Source organism: Rutilus rutilus, assembly GCF_951802725.1.
Source record: "Rutilus rutilus genome assembly, chromosome: 1".
Lineage (NCBI taxonomy): Eukaryota > Metazoa > Chordata > Actinopteri > Cypriniformes > Leuciscidae > Rutilus > Rutilus rutilus.
In genome coordinates, this window is record NC_140209.1 from 73,159,395 (window position 1) to 73,180,475 (window position 21,081).

At 37.9% G+C, this 21,081-nt stretch overlaps 1 protein-coding gene across 1 annotated transcript in view; it reads left to right on the top strand.

Annotated features, from left to right (window-relative positions):
* LOC311305794 (uncharacterized protein) overlaps positions 1-21,081 on the top strand; it is a 1,216,100-nt gene that overhangs the window by 1,168,329 nt on the left and 26,690 nt on the right. The window contains exons 55-59 of the mRNA XM_084433664.1: positions 9,379-9,552; positions 10,249-10,419; positions 19,940-20,113; positions 20,246-20,419; positions 20,656-20,817. Coding sequence (XP_084289790.1) covers positions 9,379-9,552; positions 10,249-10,419; positions 19,940-20,113; positions 20,246-20,419; positions 20,656-20,817 — 855 coding nt within the window. The remainder of the gene's footprint in view (positions 1-9,378; positions 9,553-10,248; positions 10,420-19,939; positions 20,114-20,245; positions 20,420-20,655; positions 20,818-21,081) is intronic.

The window sequence follows — 21,081 nt, forward strand, 5'->3', positions numbered from 1 at the left end:
GGGGGATGCTGACTGAGAAAACACAGTAGCGGTATAGGAGGGCACTTCAGTGACACCGGCCGGTAAACTAACAATGTGGGCATGTTCTAACTCACCTACAACTGTGCGGGAGTAGAGCAGCACATCGGCAGTACCCACATTGACAACCGGTACATGGGCAGTGCCTCGAATCACTTGAATGAGAGCAGGAGATACCAACAAACCTGCCGGTAATCCTGCCTCTGGGGGTTCCAATAACACAGTGGCCCCAGAATACTGGTACGAACAAGTAGCAGCCACCAGCTTCATTGTGCCCCCAGGGATTCTACAAGCCCTCCTACCCCGAACCTTTACTTTACCCCTGACCCCCTCAGACAACTGCAGGCTACTGCTATGGCATCGTTGGAAAGCCTGTTGGACAGAAACCGGTGCTTCCGACACTGATGGCAACTCAAATAAAGCCAGACCGTGAAGTCCAAAGAGCTCTTGGAAGCACTTTTGAATCACATTCATTCCCAAAACGCCGGGTGCTAAAATATGGGAACTACCTGGTGGATCCTGAACCACCAATACACCACACTGTGGCATCAACTTCCCACAAAGCACCACATCCATTTCCAAGTACCCAACGTATGGAATGGCTAAACCATTGGCCGCCCTAAGCTGCAACCAATGGCAAGAGTGAAGACGCTCCTGACCCCAAGGCTTAAAATGCTGTGAAAAAAAACTCTCAGTGACAGTAGTCACCATCGACCCAGTATCTACCAAACAAGGCACCTTAACCCCTCCCAATATTACCTCAACGTACGGACAGGAAGCCATTAACTTTGAAACCTTGGTCAAATTTGGAGAATCACTTATTGAGCCAGAGCTTGCCCCACCGGATGTGTGGCTCTGCAAAACGGTGGGCACTAGTTTTCCGAAGCCGAAGTTGGACGGGCCTGGCTACCAAAGGGAGGGCCTCGCCCCAAGGACTGGGGTCGAGAAGAAACCCGAACCCCATCACATTCACTAGCAAAATGGCCAGGCTGTTGGCAACGCCGGCATATCAACGGCCCATTACGTGACGAGCGACCACGCATGTCGGGGCGTTGCAAGTGTACAAGATTTTGGGAAAGCTGTTGTAATTGCTCTTGTTGACGTCGCAGCTGTTCTTGTTGAAGTTTCAACATCTCCTTTATTTCACTCACCTCCGATAGCGGGGGTGTCCGAGGCGGATCATGCGGGCCACCCTGTACCCTATACTGGATGCCAATAGCCGAGGGAACAGAGTGGCTGCGACCCCTCATACCACCAGGCAACCCCTCTCGTTCCCACCGCATGGCCTCCCTTCTAACCTCCAGCAACGTGGCCATAGGCTGCCGCCGCACCATCTGCTTTAGCTCACGGCGTAAAGCACCATCAAGAACGTATTCATTAAACTGATCCCTAAGCAGGGCCTCAGCATTTGGCATACCATCAGGTGCCTGACCCTTTATCTTGGCCATGAGACTCATCAGGGCCAACGAAAATTCTTGAAGGGTCTCACCTTCCTGCTGCTTCCTCGAAAAAAATGCCTCCTGCAATACTACATATGAATCAGTACAACCATAAAGTTCTCTTAATATGGCAATTATACGAGCTGGATCCCTCCGATCAACGCTAGGGCGGTACTTTATCTCATCACGAGCCTCCCCCTCTAAGTGGTCATAAAGGAAATCGGCTTGATCATTAGCTGCCAAATGCCGTACTCTCATACTTGCTTGTGCCTCCTCAAGCCACTCGCTCAACCGTTGGCCCGATTTCCCACTAAATATGGGACATGTACGTTCTCGTGGGATGAAAACCATCCTCTCTGCTATGGGGACAGCAGCCGCACCATTACTAGCAACATTAACAGCTGGTGGCAAATTAGGTGGTGCAGGAACTACATTGGGATCCTGTACAGCTAAAGCCTGTTGTTGGCGAAGCCTTTCATTATCTACTTTAAGCTGGGCCACTAAGTCCCTCAACTCTTGTAGTTCCTCATCCATGGCTAGCTCAAAATCACCAACCCCACTACAATACAGGAGAAACAAAACACAATCCCCAACAACCTTACCTGACACGTTACGGGTCCACGTAAGAACAACTGCTGCTTTGCTCAAAAAGAATCGTCATCCAACTGCCCTCAAACAAAACACAAGTAACATTCATCTACAAAACAAAACAAAAAAAATAGGGTACACTTCTCTGTTATAGTTCAGGCCACCCTGCCGACTATACGCCAAATGTAGCAGCGGCAGTAATGTAATTCGACTACGCCACCCCGAGATCTAACCCGGGGAACTGTAAGTAACCTCCAAGGTTTCTATAAACTTAGGCCATCAGGTTCGGGCATTGAACAAACAGAGAAGTGATTCCATACAAAAAAATACAAATTTTATTAATCAAATTCACAGCAAATTCACAGCATTTTGTAATAAACACTCTGAAAGCTGACGTCAGCACATTTCTAAAACACTGTACTTTGGGGGAGAATTAATAGTATATCACAGCATATCTAAATTTACAATCCAATGGATTTAGCAATTCATATTCATCAATAAAACACAATAATAAATAGCACATGAGATGGGTGAGTCAGTGTACTGACAAAGAATCTCTCACACACGCACACTCACAAGACTGAGCTTGAGGCTTACTGGTGGGCATCCAGCGACTCGGCCGTCGGGCATAAGTATCCAGATAATCCACCCCAACGCATGTGCGCAACCACACAACCAGCACAGCAATAATCACACTGTGAGGGTACCCACACTACACACCAAAGAGAGCCCACGACCTCGAGCGCGCCGTCCCCACCGTCAGCACTCAGCTCCTCAAACATATAACAAGGACAGAATAAACAAAATTAACTACAGATCATAATTTCAAACCAGAAATCAGACTAACACCACAATGACAAAAACAAACTAGCTTTACCAACAACAGCAATACTGATAAAGTAAGTAAACAAACAACAAAGGAAATTAAATCCTGTTACAAAACACAATAATGCTGATCAATGAAATAAACTAACTAAGGAGAAAAAAATAACATGTTATAATAACAATAATGCTAATAAATAAACTAAACAAAAAGCCAATGAAATAACTTCGCAAACACAAAACACTGGTAAATAAATAAACAAAAAGGGGCGAATGAAATAACTTCACAAAAACAGAATACTGGTAATTGAATAAACTAAACAAAAAGAACAAGTGAAATAACGTTGCAAAAACAGTAAGACTGATAAATGAAATAAACAAACAAGACAAACGAAATAATCGTTAAGAAACAAGGACACACAACCCACTCAAACAATCACAATTAACGTAAATCACGTAACAAACACATTCATCCGTAGATAACTGAATGAGGGCAGATACTCAGTCGGCCACACAAGTGGCCAATGAGGCGATTTCTTTGGAAGATGAACTCAGTCCATTAACTCGGACTCGGCGAAGCAAAGTTCTGCACTTAGAAGAGACGTGCATTCACAGCACAAAACAAAGCAGCAGTTGCCCCAAGGCAGGCCGCAAATGCTTCCTTGCGATGGTAGCTATCCCTTAAAACACACAATAATAGTTCTATTAAACTACCACCCAAATAAGGCAACCACATAGCCCGAACGCAAAACTACTTACCTGAACCACAGCACGCTGACACATGAATCTCGCAGGCAATGCGCAGTGCGCGAGTCAACAATAACACGTTATTCCGTTCAATCCGGTGGGAAACGGGGTAGCCGCAACAAAGCAAGGAATTCTATGGAAAATTGAAATCCTACATAAACCCCAAGCAAACCAGCAACAGTTCAACATTTACAAATGACCTCTACATACCTGCGACACCACCAAACACTGGGTGAACCCAAACAACACGAGCCTTCAGTGTCACGCACTACCCGGAGTTACGTTCGAGCTATAACATGCTCCTCCTGACCTGATTGGCCACCACGAGCCAATCGTAAACCGGCTAGAAAGGGTAAAGCCAATATAACTTAATGGGGAGGGGGGACTGAATCCAACCACAGTCCATCCTGCCACACCTGCACTGCACTCGAGACTGTGATGGGAGCTGGAGCTGACTGAGCTCCACTGAAAGGCTAATTTCCTATTGGTTGTCGCTCGCGAAAATCCCTTCTCATTTGCATAAAGTTGAAATTTAGTTGCTGTGTGTGGTTGTTAAATAAAGTGTCTTGTGTTTATGTGCTCAGTGATATGTTAATAACAATATTAAAATTGAAAACAATATTAAAAAACTCACTGTTGTAGGTCTCAAAAGAAACTAATGCATTCTGTGATGTAGGTTACCTAGATATTACACTTTTTTAAAATGAGACTCTATAAATCGATGGGATGGGGGCCTACAAAACCTCTCAGCCCCGGGGCCTAACATTAGGTTAAGGCGGCTCTGCATATAGCCTACTTTGGCTCACATTATTGGGGTCGCTTGCAAGTCGCAGCAGCACGAACGTGAACCAGCAACATATTTCTGCTTCAAATATTGTGCGTAGTTAACAGTGAGTGGTGATTTCAGACATTATTTTATTAAAGTGCATTTGTCAGTGCCGCACTCGTACTGACTCTCTGCCTGACAGAAAGAAAAGCTCGTAGCTTACTGAAGGCGGAGCGTTTTGGCCAATCAGATGAAAGGGGCGTTTCAGCGCCGCCCACGTGTGCAAATGAAATATCGAACCCATAATCCGATTTTTAAACTACAAACGAAAAATGAAAAATCGAGCCAAAATCTAATTTTTCGTTTTTTAAACTTAACTAAAAAACGAATAAACGAGCTGGTTTTCATTTCTCGTTATTCCATTCCAAACAGGAAATGAAATGACCAAAAAGTACACGGACCCATTCGTTCAGTCGTTTTTTAATTTAATATTGAAAGTAGAAAAATGAGAAAACAGTTCCTTTTTCAATTTTAATTTTTTCCAAAGAATTCAGCTTGATTTTTCGTTTTTCGTTCTGAGGTAGAAAAATTTATAAACAGCTGGAATATTCGTATTTTACACGTAGGCGGGAATGAAACGCTCCTTTCCTTTGATTTGTCAGCCGAAGATCAAACTGTCCCGTCATCAGTTCTTCCTCAGTTCTGCACTGCAGAATAAGAGTCCTCGCGTTGTGATTCTTAACGCGTTTATTGCAACTACATTTCATCTTTTTTTTTCATCAAATAACCAGACTAACATGGCTCGACACAACCCGTACTGGGGAAAACACTAGACAGGGCTTTCTTCTGTGTAGATATAAATTCACCTACGCTTTGCATCAGCTGGGTATGCAGGTAGCCTAAATGACGGCTGTTAGCCTACATGGTCGCCCTCGCCCAGTAATTTTTTTTTTTAAATAATAAATGAAGATATAAATCAAAATAATTAGTTGTAAATTTAATATTTTTAACACTAATACAAAAAGAAAAGAATAATGCATGTACAATATGTCTATATTAACGTAAACGCATGACATTCAGACTATCTAACAACCGGAGAACAGAGAACAACAGAGATATTAAAATACATACTCTTCTGAGTTTTATGATGTAGGCCTTGTGTTTTATTAAAATGTATTAATTTATATCTCAAAGATGTGCGCTTGTATCGCAGCGCACCGGGTCATGTTGAGAGGGAAACAAACGCATTTTATTATTAGCCTATTCAGAAATAGTGTAAAAGATCGGTAAATAAAATGCAACATTAACATTATAAACACTATTAATAACATATAGGCTATGTCTATGCGTATTTTACTTCCCCTTACTGTAGCCTATGTCAAATCCTTAAATGAATGGTAGGCCTATTCAGAAAACAACAAGAATGAAAAATAAGTAGCCACGTACAATAAAAATATAGCCTAATAGCTTATAAAAATAGCCTATTTTGTCCTTTATTATAAACAAAATTTAGCCAATTTTAAACGCCAAGCCTAAACGAATTTATTTGAATCGAAACTGAAACTGTACCGACGTTGGTTTCGCGCATCTCTCATTCGGTCCAAAGTTTCCATATTTGCAATGTAATATTTGGATGCTAACTAGTAATGTAAAGAAGGCTTTTATACTTAAGTCAAGTCCCAATACACGTATATGCTAAATCATCATCTTCACAGCAAGGGAAATGAGTTTGGAATAACAGCAAGTAGCCTACTGTGCGGCACAGCCTTTATATTGTACAACAGACCAATTAAATTAAGCAGAATAACTTTTTATATGTTTGGTTGACTGTGTTTTATTTTAATAATGAACAGGCTGCGATGTTAGCAATGCCAGAAGTGAACTGATAGAGATGCTGTGTGAGCGAGCGATGCGCCGGCGACATCACTTGGATTTGTTGCTCAGCAGGGGAAATAATAATATTCTGTCGTTTAATACTCTGTCATTCGAAACAGTAACATTTATATTTTTATTTGTGTACATTCAAAATGACTACAAAATGTCATGCCTTTGGAAAATAAAGAAAACAACATGATGCGCTGCTTTAGCGCGTCTCAGTCTCCTTGAACATCTTTCTGGCGCACACCAAAAATGAACCAAAATAGAGTGAATAGCCTTATTACGCACCTACTTTTCAAATTCAACATTTAGATTATTTGAAGTAAAATGCATTAGTCACTTAAGAATAAAACACAGCGTGGTTCATGATAAAATAAAAAATAATAATAAAATAAACGTGACTTTACAGTTCGGAAATAAGAAAATAGCAAACCCCTGGCACTTGAGAACTCCTGGTCTACACAGAAGAAAGCCCTGTCTTGTGTTTCCCCAGTACGGGTTGTGTCGAGCCATGTTAGTCTGGTTATTTGATGAAAAAAAAAGATGAAATGTAGTTGCAATAAACGCGTTAAGAATCACAACGCGAGGACTCTTATTCTGCAGTGCAGAACTGAGGAAGAACTGATGACGGGACAGTTTGATCTTCGGCTGACAAATCAAAGGAAAGGGGCGTTTCATTCCTGCCCACGTGTAAAATTCGAATATTCCAGCTGTTTATACATGTTTCTACCTCAGAACGAAAAACGAAAAATCAAGCTGAATTCTTTGGAAAAAATGAAAATTGAAAAAGTTTTAGTCCTGTTTTCTCATTTTTCTACTTTCAATATTAAATGAAAAAACGACTAAACGAATGATACACGGATTCACTTCCTTTTTCGTCTTTTTATTTTTAAAAAAAAACTAAAAACAAGTATTCAGCTTGATTTTTCACTTTTCGTTCTCAGGTAGAAACATTTATAAACAGCTTGAATATTTTATTTCTACACGTAGGCGGGAATGAAATGCTCCTTTCCTCTGATTTGTCAGCCGAAGATCAAACTGTCCCGTCATCAGTTCTTCCTCAGCTCCGCTCAGCAGAATAAAAGTCCTCCGCTGCTGCAGTTGTACGGATTCTGAACGCGTTTATTGCAACTACTACATTTCATCTTTTTCTCATCAAACACCCAGACTAATGGCTCGACACGACCCGCACCGGGGAAGAGCCTCGACAGGGCTTTCTTATGAGGCTTTCAGTTCTCAAGTGCCAGGGGGTCCGTGAAATAATTTACTATAACCTACTGTATTTTCCGGACTGTAAACTAAAGTCACGTTTTTATCATGAAACACGTTGTGATTTATTCCAGAGTGACCTAGGCCTTTACAATGCATTTAACTTAGTTCACATAATCTAAATGTTGACTTTCAAAAGTAGGCGCGCCAAGAAGACTATTCGCTGTATTTTGGTTTATATATAGGCTATAGGCCTACAGTATACTTTTTTTTTTTTCATCAATCTCTTTATTACATTTTGAACATGAAATAAGAACAAACAAAGTTCCCCTTCACATACAAAGAAAAAAAATACAAAACATAAACACCAAGAATCAACAAAAATAAACGACAAACAACATAGTAACAATGAAGAAAAAAAAAAAACAAGAAAAAAAAAAAACATTAACTAATAGCTGTGAGTGACGGTCCAAGAACTACTGCCCAGTCATTTGCAGCAAAAAACGTGGGACACTAAGTTTACTCAGGATTGTCTGGGAAGGTCAACTTCCCAACATATTCAAAAAAAGGGGGTATATATATATATATATTTTTCAACCACAAATGCCCGTCTTGTACCATCTCTGAGATGTGCCACGTATTACGTCATCTCGTTGGAAAGGTCATGTGTCACATCATCAAAAAATGTATTTTGGGGTTTTATGACCCTTTAAAAATGAAATGAAATGAATGTGTAAACAAATACATCAACGCTTTCAACCTTTGTATTGTTACAGTGTTGGTAGTATATTTAAATGAACAATGTGTAGTCTTTCTCCATGTTAACTTTACCTTGATATCCCTGTTTATTTGTCAGCAAAAGTCTGCTGGATGAAGATGAACACGTTAGTTGATCATCATAGATCTGAGTCATTTTCTCTTTCTGTCTTCAGTCTGAATAGATGCAGTATTACAGAGGAACAGAGTCTCATCCTGACTTCAGCTCTGAAATCAAACCCGTCACACCTGAGAGAGCTGGACCTGAGCAGGAATACACTAGGAGACTCTGGAGTGAAAAACCTCAGTGATCTACTGATGAACCCACAACTCAAGCTGGAGAAACTACAGTTAGTATCATTATACTGTACAGCAATTACAGTGTGACTGAAGTTTATTTATTTGAAGACAGCAGGGCTTATGTTTCAGTGTTTATAGCAGTGCACTTTCTGGGTTTTTTAAAAATATCGCAATGTAATTTTTTCCCAATATCGCGCAGCCCTAATTTAAAGTGTGATGTCTGTGCTTGGAGGCTTTCAAATGTTCATGTTAACAGACATTAGCGCTCTAAAGTTCTCTGAAGTGTGGCTGAAAAAGCCAAGTAAAACTTTAAATAACCATTGAATCAAATTAAAATTGTATTCTTATCTGTGAAATAAGCATGTAACCCGTTTCAACTCCACCACTCAAAGAATTGTTAAATTGTTCGCCAAATTTGTTGCGTCATACCCCTCTGACACTGGGTAGTTGCGCCCCTGGTCTCACTCATCCTTGCAAAGCTGCTTCAGCTCAGTGACATTTGTAGGCTTTCCAACATGAGCTGTGTTTCAAGTCCTTCCACAGCATTTTAATGGAATTGAAGTCTGGACTTTATTGGGCCATTCCCAAACTTTAATTTTCTAATTTTCCGACCATTTTCAGATCATAGACTTTCAGAGTTGTACAGTTTTAGTTAATTGCAATCTTGAAAGGGATGTTGATGTCTAACATATTAAAGTTCACTGAGCCTTTTGTTTGCCTCCATATTCAATTGTCAGTTTTTGCAACTGACTTTCAATACGAAGAATATGAAGAATAAAATCAAATTCAGTTTAAGGATTTATATTGTTCAGGTTTAACTGATTAATCAGCTGAGTGTTTTCCTCTCTGTTCTAGACTCTCTAACTGCAGTGTGACAGAAGAAGGTTATAAAGCTCTGGCTTCAGCTCTGAGATCAAACCCTTCACACCTGATAGAGCTGGATCTCACAGGAAATGATCCTGGACAATCAGGAGTGAAGCAGCTCAGTGATTTACTGCAGGATCCAGACTGTCAACTGAAGACACTGCGGTGAGACGGGATCAAATAATTAACTAAATTAGCTATATGCAGGCTAAATATTCAGAACTAATATATTATTTTAGTTAATAAGCTGTACAATTTGTTGCATCAAAATGATCAAGATCAGATCAGATGCTGCAGGTTCTGTCATGATGATGATGATAACCGTCAACACAGTTTAGTTGTGATACGAGCTACAGATCAAATAGACATTATGGGTCAGTATATGTGTGCTGACATTCAGGAGTATACCTTGATAATTAACAATAATAGTTTTCCATCAAGCCCAGATTCACTGCATCTCTCTGCACCAGGTCTATGAGTCTCCAGATGTTCTCAAACATGCAGTTTCACAAGCCAGTTTTCTCTGTGCTGACGTTTCTCACTCCTCCTGCTTTAAAGACAGAAAGATCTTAATTTCACACTTTGTATTCATACTGAAAATCATGATCTAGTGAGCTTTTGCCCTTCTGCTCTGTGAGACCTTTCTGTTCTTATGCTTATGTTTGCTTTAGGACTGAGTGTTGCTCTAGTTTCTTTTAAATATATATTTATTTGTGTATTTAAATGTTTAAAGAAAAAATTTGGCTTCTAAATAACTAACTTAAGCTTGTCTTTAAAACAATAATTACGTTTTTTATCGTATCAATCATTTTTTGTAATGCAGTGAACATTTAGTTGATACCTGAATTGCCTCTTCTGCAGGTTTGTGAGTCCTGCTGCAGAGGAAGCCTGTCAGTATGTGAATAGAGTTGTGGGTATAAACCTGTTACTCCAGAGAGAGCTGAATCTGAGTGAACATGAACTAGGAGACACACAAGTGAATCAGATCGCTGCTCTACTGCAGGATAAACACTGTCAACTCAACACACTGACGTGAGTATTGCTCATTTATTTATTATATTACTTTTAAGCATTTTTTCCCTCACACAGAGCCAGAACAATTTAAAGTAATAAAATTAAACAGTCAATTAGACTATTAAGCTGCAACCCCACTTTTGAAAAATCTCCAGAATGTCACATGATTATGGCACTTTTTCATGTGTTCCATATTATATATATATATATATATATATATATATATATATATATATATATGGACTAAAGCTGCGTCCGAAATCGCGTACTTTGGGAGTAGGTACTACATTTAAATTAGAACGTACTTCGCGACCGTTAAAAAAGTACGCTCTATATAGTATGAATACGGGTAGTATGAATGGAGTCTGGACGTACTGGTATTACGGTTGGTATTGTCACGTAACATGCGCAGTCACATCAGCGCGAAAAGTTAAAGAGCCCATTCCACTGACTGCACCAACTTAGAGCAATGTTTTTAGTTCTTCTTTCTGCTTTCGTCTGCGTTTTTACGTCGTTCGTGCTCACAATTCAGAGTCGTCGTCGGTCAGCTGCTCGCAGATCACGCCTTTGTCGAGAGCTTTTGTGTAATTTCTCAAATAAGTTAAATATCATTTAGCCAATACATTTTACCTAAAAAAAAAAAACTAAAAAAAAAACACACACACACACACACACACACACACATAAACCTGTGAACAATGACAGATGTTGATTTTTGGTAAGGAAAAAGTAATTGATTTGCTTGTGATATTACCATCAGTGAATAAACATGAATGAATCAATAGTATGCATGTGTGTATGAATGAATCAATAGTATGCATGTGTGTATCTCTGTTGATTCATTCATGGATGGCAATATCACAAGCAGTGTGTGTATGTATATACATACACATGTAGGGTAACGCACTGAGGTCAGATACAATACACACATATACACACACACACACATTCATATACCTGTGTATACATGAAGACTTCAGATGTAAAAGAAAAAAAAAATCTTCTAAAATGATCATTTTTATCAAGCTTGTATATTTAGGTTCAGTAATTTCACTTTAATGACAATGAATAGGTCCTTTTCATTGCCATTAAAGTGAAATAACTGAACATAAACATACAAGCTTGATAAAAATGATCAAACTAGAAGAAAATTTCAGATGGCACTTAGAGGCTTTTACATCTTAAGTATTCATATATGTGTGTGTGTGTGTGTGTGTGTATATATATATATATATATGAAATATGTATATATATATATACAGTGAGGAAAATAAGTATTTGAACACCCTGCTATTTTGCAAGTTCTCCTACTTGGAAATCATGGAGGGGTCTGAAATTGTCATCGTAGGTGCATGTCCACTGTGAGAGACATAATCTAAAAAAAAAAAATCCAGAAATCACAATATATGATTTTTTAAATATTTATTTGTATGATACAGCTGCAAATAAGTATTTGAACACCTGTCTATCAGCTAGAATTCTGACCCTCAAAGACCTGTTAGTCTGCCTTTAAAATGTCCACCTCCACTCCATTTATTATCCTAAATTAGATGCACCTGTTTGAGGTCGTTAGCTGCATAAAGACACCTGTCCACCCCATAGAATCAGTAAGAATCCAACTACTAACATTGCCAAGACCAAAGAGCTGTCCAAAGGCACTAGAGACAAAATTGTACACCTCCACAAGGCTGGAAAGGGCTACGGGGAAATTGCCAAGCAGCTTGGTGAAAAAAGGTCCACTGTTGGAGCAATCATTAGAAAATGGAAGAAGCTAAACATGACTGTCAATCTCCCTCGGACTGGGGCTCCATGCAAGATCTCACCTCGTGGGGTCTCAATGATCCTAAGAAAGGTGAGAAATCAGCCCAGAACTACACGGGAGGAGCTGGTCAATGACCTGAAAAGAGCTGGGACCACCGTCTCCAAGGTTACTGTTGGTAATACACTAAGACGTCATGGTTTGAAGGTTCCCCTGCTTAAACCAGCACATGTCAAGGCCCGTCTTAAGTTTGCCAATGACCATTTGGATGATCCAGAGGAGTCATGGGAGAAAGTCATGTGGTCAGATGAGACCAAAATAGAACTTTTTGGTCATAATTCCACTAAATGTGTTTGGAGGAAGAAGAATGATGAGTACCATCCCAAGAACACCATCCCTACTGTGAAGCATGGGGGTGGTAGCATCATGCTTTGGGGGTGTTTTTCTGCACATGGGACAGGGCGACTGCACTGTATTAAGGAGAGGATGACCGGGGCCATGTATTGTGAGATTTTGGGGAACAACCTCCTTCCCTCAGTTAGAGCATTGAAGATGGGTCGAGGCTGGGTCTTCCAACATGACAATGACCCGAAGCACACAGCCAGGATAACCAAGGAGTGGCTCTGTAAGAAGCATATCAAGGCTCTGGCGTGGCCTAGCCAGTCTCCAGACCTAAACCCAATAGAGAATCTTTGGAGGGAGCTCAAACTCCGTGTATCTCAGCGACAGCCCAGAAACCTGACTGATCTAGAGAAGATCTGTGTGGAGGAGTGGGCCAAAATCCCTCCTGCAGTGTGTGCAAACCTGGTCAAAAACTACAGGAAATGTTTGACCTCTCTAATTCCAAACAAAGGCTACTGTACCAAATATTAACATTGATTTTCTCAGGTGTTCAAATACTTATTTGCAGCTGTATCATACAAATAAATAGTTAAAAAATCATACATTGTGATTTCTGGATTTTTTTTTTTTAGATTATGTCTCTCACAGTGGACATGCACCTACGATGGCAATTTCAGACCCCTCCATGATTTCTAAGTGGGAGAACTTGCAAAATAGCAGGGTGTTCAAATACTTATTTTCCTCACTGTATATAAGAAATGGATCATATACATATAATACATACACGCATATTATATATGTATTATATACATACATAATATGCATACTAAACAAAAAAAACTATAAACACGTTTACAGATTGTGAGCCCTACAATCTACTGCGCCAATTCTTCATCTATATTTTAAAGATGGAGCTGACCTCCGCCCCGACCTCCGACTTTCACGGTAGTCCATCCAGTCACTGATTGCGACCATGGGTGGAGAAAAAGCACATCGAGGTGCTGGTGTTCTAGCTACATATCACATATTTGAGCTTCATTTTTGACAAATTATTTACTTTCAATTTGGGTAGGAAAAATTCAAGTGGAAATCCAAAAATTACTATCTTGTACACATGCTTTTAAAGAAACAGATTTTGAATTATTTTAAAGTGATGCCCTACAAATGAGATTGTTATTAAGTCCCTTTAGATCTTTTAGAAACCTGTGAAGGTTACCTTACTGAAGCTGCTGACGTCTATTATACTACTTTGTGCCAAAGTTTTGTGATTTTGTAATCTAGTTTTGTAACTATCATTTAACTGAGAAACAATGTCGTTGTTTAAATAAAACAGTGTAGCTGACAGGCATTAGCTCGTTCTGTTCGGTAATAATAATGATAAAATTGTCAATTTTGCAGCCAATTCACAAAATTGTACCCTCGATTTACATTATTTAAACTTTTAACAAGTCAATCGTTTACTTATATGATGTTAAACAAATACAATTTAACCACAAAGAAACAATAAGTGTTTTGTAAAGTATTTACACTTGAAAACAGCCGCGTCTCCATTTTCTGCCATTTTCGAATATAACGATGACAACTCCTCTCCCGTGGCATCATGGGCAGGGCCTGAAATTAACACCCGACCACACGCCAAATGCGGGTGAATTCTGCAATTGGCGGGTAACACTGTCAATCTACCTGCCACATTGGCAGGCAGCCAATTAGAATCGACCCTTCGCGGGGAGTTTGATTGACATGCGATCTGGCCAATCATAATCCACCGAAGCCGCCTTTTTTTGTCCGACAAAGCAGTCAGGAGAGTTCAACGTTGGAGGATTTGAACTTGAAAAAACAGAGTGTACTGAGTAAGCCTACTGACATCTTACCGCAGTTAAAACTACATTACTTCTTATGTTCATTCATGTTTATTTGATGCTATAAAATATTCCCTACATTAGTTCACTAATATAGTCCCCTTAACAGTGAATGAAAAGAAGTGAGTGAATTGAGACACTGATGAACACCTGATAAGCAGAATCACTGAAGGACAGAGAAACAAGAACAGAAAAAAGAGAAACACAAGAACTGCAACTGACTTCCAGCCACCGAGTGTGAAACCAGTTTACAAACCAGTTTAACATGATTTCTTTCATACAAAAGTTATTGTTGAGAATGAACAGATATTTAGTTGTTGATGTTTTATTGAAAATAATAAAGTTATTATCACCGTGATGGAGATCAGTATTTGTTTTAGTTGGGCTATTGAACCATTGACTTTATTATATCAATTTTTCTCTGACTGCTTTAACTATGAGTTTATAAAACACATTTGTTATGCCAAGAAATAATCAAGAGAAAGATTATCAGGTGTTTATGACTGTTGTGTTGATTACATAATCATCCTGGACATGTCTGATTCTCTGATCTTAACCAGTGTAAAAGCTGTGGACTTATTTATATTTCATATTATTCAAATTTGTTTATCTATAACGTGAAATACAATGTTTCTGTAATTAGTTATTCTGAAGTATATTGAAATAATATTTTAATAGTGCTTTAAAATATCTCCTACTTGTCTTAGACACAAACATACATCAACAATCAGCATATGAATCTCAACAATGGTGACAGTAAAAACTTTAATGTCGCAATGCATGCTGGGTTCCAGGATAGTATAAAACTCCCAGCATGCACTCCTGCATGAATGAATAAATAAAAATAAATTATTGCCACCACTGATGAGAGACATATGCAGATTTTTGATATCTCTGTGTTTCTACAAGACATTGTAGCTCTGTTTCTTTTTTAAGCTGTGCATTATATGTGTTCAAAAAAATATCATCGTAACTTCTTACTGTAGTTTCACAGTGGTGGTAATATAACACTTAAGATAGAGGATTAAAAACTGAGACATTTAGTGAATAAACAGGCTATATGATGATTTTATTTTTTTCATCATAATCAATATAACCGCAATCATTCACAAACCGTGTGTGTGCACAAATGTGACTTACAAAAACACAGCTCAAGCAGCCAGTGAAAAACTAATGTCAAAAAGTCAAGGGTCAGCATCCCAACTAAAGCAAACACTGATCTCCATCATGGTATAACTTCAAACCAAACATTTTCAATTAAACATATCAATAACAATTTCTGTAGATGTATGACAGAAATAAAGTCATACTGTTAATAATAAGTGTAATAATGTGTAATGGCTGGAAGTCAGTTGTAGTTATTCTGTTTCTCTATTTTCTGTTTGTGTGATCCTCTTTCCTTCAGTGATCCTGCTTGTTAACAGCAGGTGTTCATCACTAATGCTCAACAATCACTTATTTCACTTATTCACTTATTATTCAACATATTCACTTAATTATCTCACTGCAACACTGCGTCAATGTTACTTTTTACTCTTTGTAGTGTGGATTTTCCTGTGGGGTTGAAAGGGTTAACAGTGTAAGATAAAAAGTCACACCCACAAAATGTATTTTAACAGTAATAAACTGTAAGTTATAAAACAGGTTTATACTGGCAACACTGTTGCCAGTAGTTTACTGTAAAATGTACTTTTTGGGTCACCATTGTGCTGAAGAGTAGAGCCTGTGCTTCAGTCCAGCAGAAGATCTATAGACATTGATAATACTCTGCATGTTGCTTTATTTAACAGACTTATTTAACTGTGTAGTTGCTGGTCCAGTGGAAATATTTTTATGTTCAATAGTTTTTTAGTGGTTTCAAATGAAAGAAGTTCACAGTAATACTTTGCTCACATTATTTATGCATTATAAATTTTAGTTAATACATTTAAATGACAGTTAGTCAATTTAAGGCAGTCAGTTTCTGCAAGTGAAATTAGTTAACTTGAGTTTTAATTTAGTGGATTTTTACAGTAACATACTGTAGATTAACAAAGAAGAGAACAGAAAAAGAGACGAGCAGAAACACAAGAACTGCAACTGACTTCAGCCACAGCCTTAGATTAAATCAACTGAAGAGAAAAGAAGACATTAAATCTGTGAAGATCTCAGCAGAGGAGGATTAAACAACTCCACAAACAGCATTACCAGCTTCACTTATTACTAACCAGACTGACTTTATTTCTGTCAGACGTCTACACTGGGGTAGTGTATTATATTTTCTGTAGTGTGTTGTCATGAGTTCTAATCACAAATAACAACAGATGTAGATTAAATGAAAGTAGCTAGACTACCTAAAAGAAGCATAAATTGCAAAGTCATTTACATTTTTTTCCAGTTGCATTTATTGATCTGCATATAGCCTAATTTTATAATGGATCTATTATTTTTTATATAAAAACACTTATCAGCTTATTTTACTCTGCTGATTATATTAAGATCTCTTTTCTGTACAACCAGCTCTGACACCTGTATCCTTTTCCCTGGACATAAAGCAGCTATGATTATAGGGTCATGAAGTTAATTATCTCATGAACTTGTAACATTCAACAGATTTATAAAATAAAAAATAAAAAAATAAATAAAAAATAATTTTGACTCTTCTCCTTTCAGAACAATTCTATATAGCAAATATAGTAATATTGAATTGCACATTGTGTCAAGCTTTCATGTAGCTCAAACAGTAGAGCGTTGGCGCTTACAACACCAAGGTCATGGGTTTGATTCCCAGGGAAAGCAAGAACTAATAAGAATGTAAATGTGTAGCTTGAAATGCAATGTAAGTCGCTTTGGATAGAAGCGTCTGCCAAGTGTGTACATGTACATTATGCTCAGTAGGAGCATGAACTTGAATGTTGTGTATCTAATGTCTTGCATTGGACATGTAGAACACTTTGTCTTTAGTGATTAAAGTCCTGTGAAAAACACTGAGAGGCAACCACAAATTGTATTACTGAAATAAGCAAAACATATGATATAGTGATAATGAATTATTACAAATATATACTGATATTCTCTATGGCTAATATACTCATAGGCCTACATCACTAACCTCTTAATCATTTGTCACCTCACACGAATAGCATGACCCTCTCTAAAACAAGAGGAAATGCTTTATTGTTTACTTTTTTGCTGACCTCTTTAACAAAAGAAATATGACACAATCTTTTTATGTAATATAAATTTAAATTATGCCAGTTCTCTTCATTTGACTGGTACCATGAATCTCATTAACATATTCTCTTTACTTGTTATGAATCATCACATCATGTGCTTTCATTATTGTTGTCTGCTAACCGTTAGGAACAGATTAAAAGGTCTATAAATTAAGTGTCATTGTTGTTAGGCCATATACTGCCACAGCAAATGGATGCAATTAAAGTTAGACAAATCAAAAACTTTGCAGGATAACCAATATCCCGACCGCTGCTTAAGAAAGGAGCGTGATTATATAAAGAGGAGATGTGAAAATTTCACAATGAAGGGTGATGGTGTGTTAAATTGTTCTTAAAAAGATAATACAACTGTGACATTTATTTACTAATATAACTACATTAGATGGAGAGCAGCATAGGTATTAAGGCCAAACTGGCCAATGGGTAAGAAAAATGTATACATATACATTACAAAACAAGTAACTGTTCTTCATAAACATGTAACTTAAGTCTATAGTTTGTTCTCCCTTCCTTAGATTGAATGTTCAGAATGTTGAAGGTGGGACTGTGTGGTCAGATCTTCCACTGTTGGCAAATACAGCTGTCCTGCATGCACATTTGCCTATTTATTTATTTTATTATTATTATTTTATTTTTTTGTTATTGTTGCTTTCATACCTGTATGCTTTATGCTTTAATTCATTCCTCAGTAACATTAAAATAAATAATAAATAAATGCTTGACATCCCTTTTACCACAGCAGTATTGCTGCTCAATTTAAATTAAGCTCGACATTGAACTCGACAATCGACTACTTTGGACTTCGACCGAAATACAGGTATGTATTCACCCGTGTTCACTCTGAAGAAATCACTCACATGGCTGTGCACTTGTAATGACACATCAAGGATGTTAAGAGGCTAAAAGCAGGTATAAAACGTACTCGGTTACTCACGTAACCTCGGTTCTCTCTAGTAGAGCGAACGAGTACTGCGTAAGAGTATCTTACGCTAGGGGAAAATCCAGATCCAGTTGATCCGTAACACCGGCGCACTGGCAAAGGTTAACAGGTTAATAACACAAAATTAAAAAGGTGATATCAAGCTTTAAATATTTGATTAAGACAGACAGTTTGATTGTGGGTCAATAATTATATCAGTTTCTGTAGAGGCAGAACAATGTTTTATTTCTGACATCAGGATCAGAACTGTTCATAACTGCTTTCAATTTAATCTTTGTATTTCACAAATATCTAATTTTGGTGCAACATATACTGTAACTTGTAAAAACCGAATAAGTGCATTTTAAAAGTCTGTGATCAGTATCTGCCTGTAATAAGATCCACTGAAGGTAAGTTGACTGAACGCTAGTGATGGGCGCTTTCGAAACACGTTTCATGAAGCTGTGAAACCTTTACGAATCTTTAGTTTCGGATCAGTGGTTCAGAGTGTGTATCAAACTGCCAAAGTCACGTGATTTCAGTAAACGAGGCTTCGTTACGTCATAACTGTTTCAAAACGGTTAAAAATGTCAATGGTTCACCACTGGGGGGCGATGATCTCTGTGAACCCATGAATCATGCAGATTCACTGAGATTGAACAAGTGTCTGTGGGTTTTACCTGATCTCTGATCAGTTTTATACATTTGTAGACATTTTAATTAGACATTAGTATAATTAAAAGAAATAATAGTAGTTAATAGTCTCTTATTGGCCTGTTTAGCTGAGTCATCCATAAAATACACAGACACTGCCTCACGGTGCAGCACTAAAGCAGATGAACTACCTTTTATAAAACTTGTTTGATTGTCTTCTGCTTAAGGAAATACTTTTATTCCTTAATCTGATCATGTTAGTTTATACAGTTATTCTTTGTTCATGTTAGTTCACAGGGGATTTACTAATGTTATTCTGTTAACTTTTGTATTTAAAGCTGAACTAAGTAACTTTTTTACCTTAACTGAACAGCTTAAACTTAAGGTTATTAAATGCTGTATAGTATTGTCCATCATTGGTTCATGTTAACTAATGTAGTTAATGTTAACAAATGAAACCTTACTTTAAAGTTTTAGCAAGTAGACAATGTGTCTGAAAACAACCGACATAAACACATTTGACCCAGTGAGCAAACCAAGAAACATTGACATGAAAGAACCTTAAAGATTAAATGAAATGAATGTGTAAACTAACATAAATAGATCAACGCTTTCAACCTTTGTTTTGTTACAATGTTGGTAGTATATTTAAATGAACAATGTGTAGTCTTTCTCCATGTTACCTTTACCTTGATATCCCTGTTTATTTGTCAGCAAAAGTCTGCTGGATGAAGATGAACACGTTAGTTGATCATCATAGATCTGAGTCATTTTCTCTTTCTGTCTTCAGTCTGAATGATTGCAGAATTACAGAGAAACAGAGTCTCATCCTGACTTCAGCTCTGAAATCAAACCCGTCACACCTGAGAGAGCTGGACCTGAGCTGGAATACACTAGGAGACTCAGGAGTGAAGCACTTATGTGACGTACTGAAGGATTCACACTGTAAACTGGAGAGATTGAGGTCAGTCACATTCACATACAAGAATCAAAATGCTTAAAATCACTTCAACAGTTTAAACTAAAACACTTTTACATTGTATTTGTGCAAACTTAGTATTTTGTCTTATTTTCTTCTTTCTCTCTGCTAATGTAGGTTAAGCTGCTGTGATATGACAGATGAAGGTTGTTCTGATGTGACTTCAGCTCTGAAATCAAACCCGTCACACCTGAGAGAGCTGGACCTGAGCAGGAATACACTAGGAGACTCTGGAGTGAAAAACCTCAGTGATCTACTGATGAACCCACAACTCAAGCTGGAGAAACTACAGTTAGTATCATTATACTGTACAGCAATTACAGTGTGACTGAAGTTTATTTATTTGAAGACAGCAGGGCTTATGTTTCATTGTTTATAGCAGTGCACTTTCTGTTTTTTTTAAACTAAAACACTTTATTCTCAATATCTCACAGTGAGTCTGAGTTCACATTATATTTGTGTAAAATTCTTCACATTCATGATTTGTTTGTAAGATAATCTCTCTTCCTCTGTTTGTGTCTTTCTAGTCTACGGGACTGTGGCATTACAGATGTTTCTTCTCTAACTCAGTCTTTGACTAACTCAAAAGCACTGCAGTTTTTAAAAGAGCTTGATCTGAGAGGCAATAATATAGGAGACTCACAGCAGCGGCTCAGAGACGAGCTACGAGACTCAAACTGTGTCCTGAGGTGAGGAAACATCACTGAGATATCAAAGAGATCTTCATTTACCTCTGATATGTGAACAAACCTTTCAAACATTCGTGAAAGGAAATTATCATTAAGCTTTATTGCAACAAAGGGTTTGTGTGAGAACAAAATGTGAAGTTATTGAAATGTTTAACACAAAGGAGGAAAGAGAACAAAAGCTCACTGTCACAGCTTTATACATTGTCGTAGAAATTTTAAACTGTATATTAAACTAACCATGTTTCTAACATCTAACCTTATTTA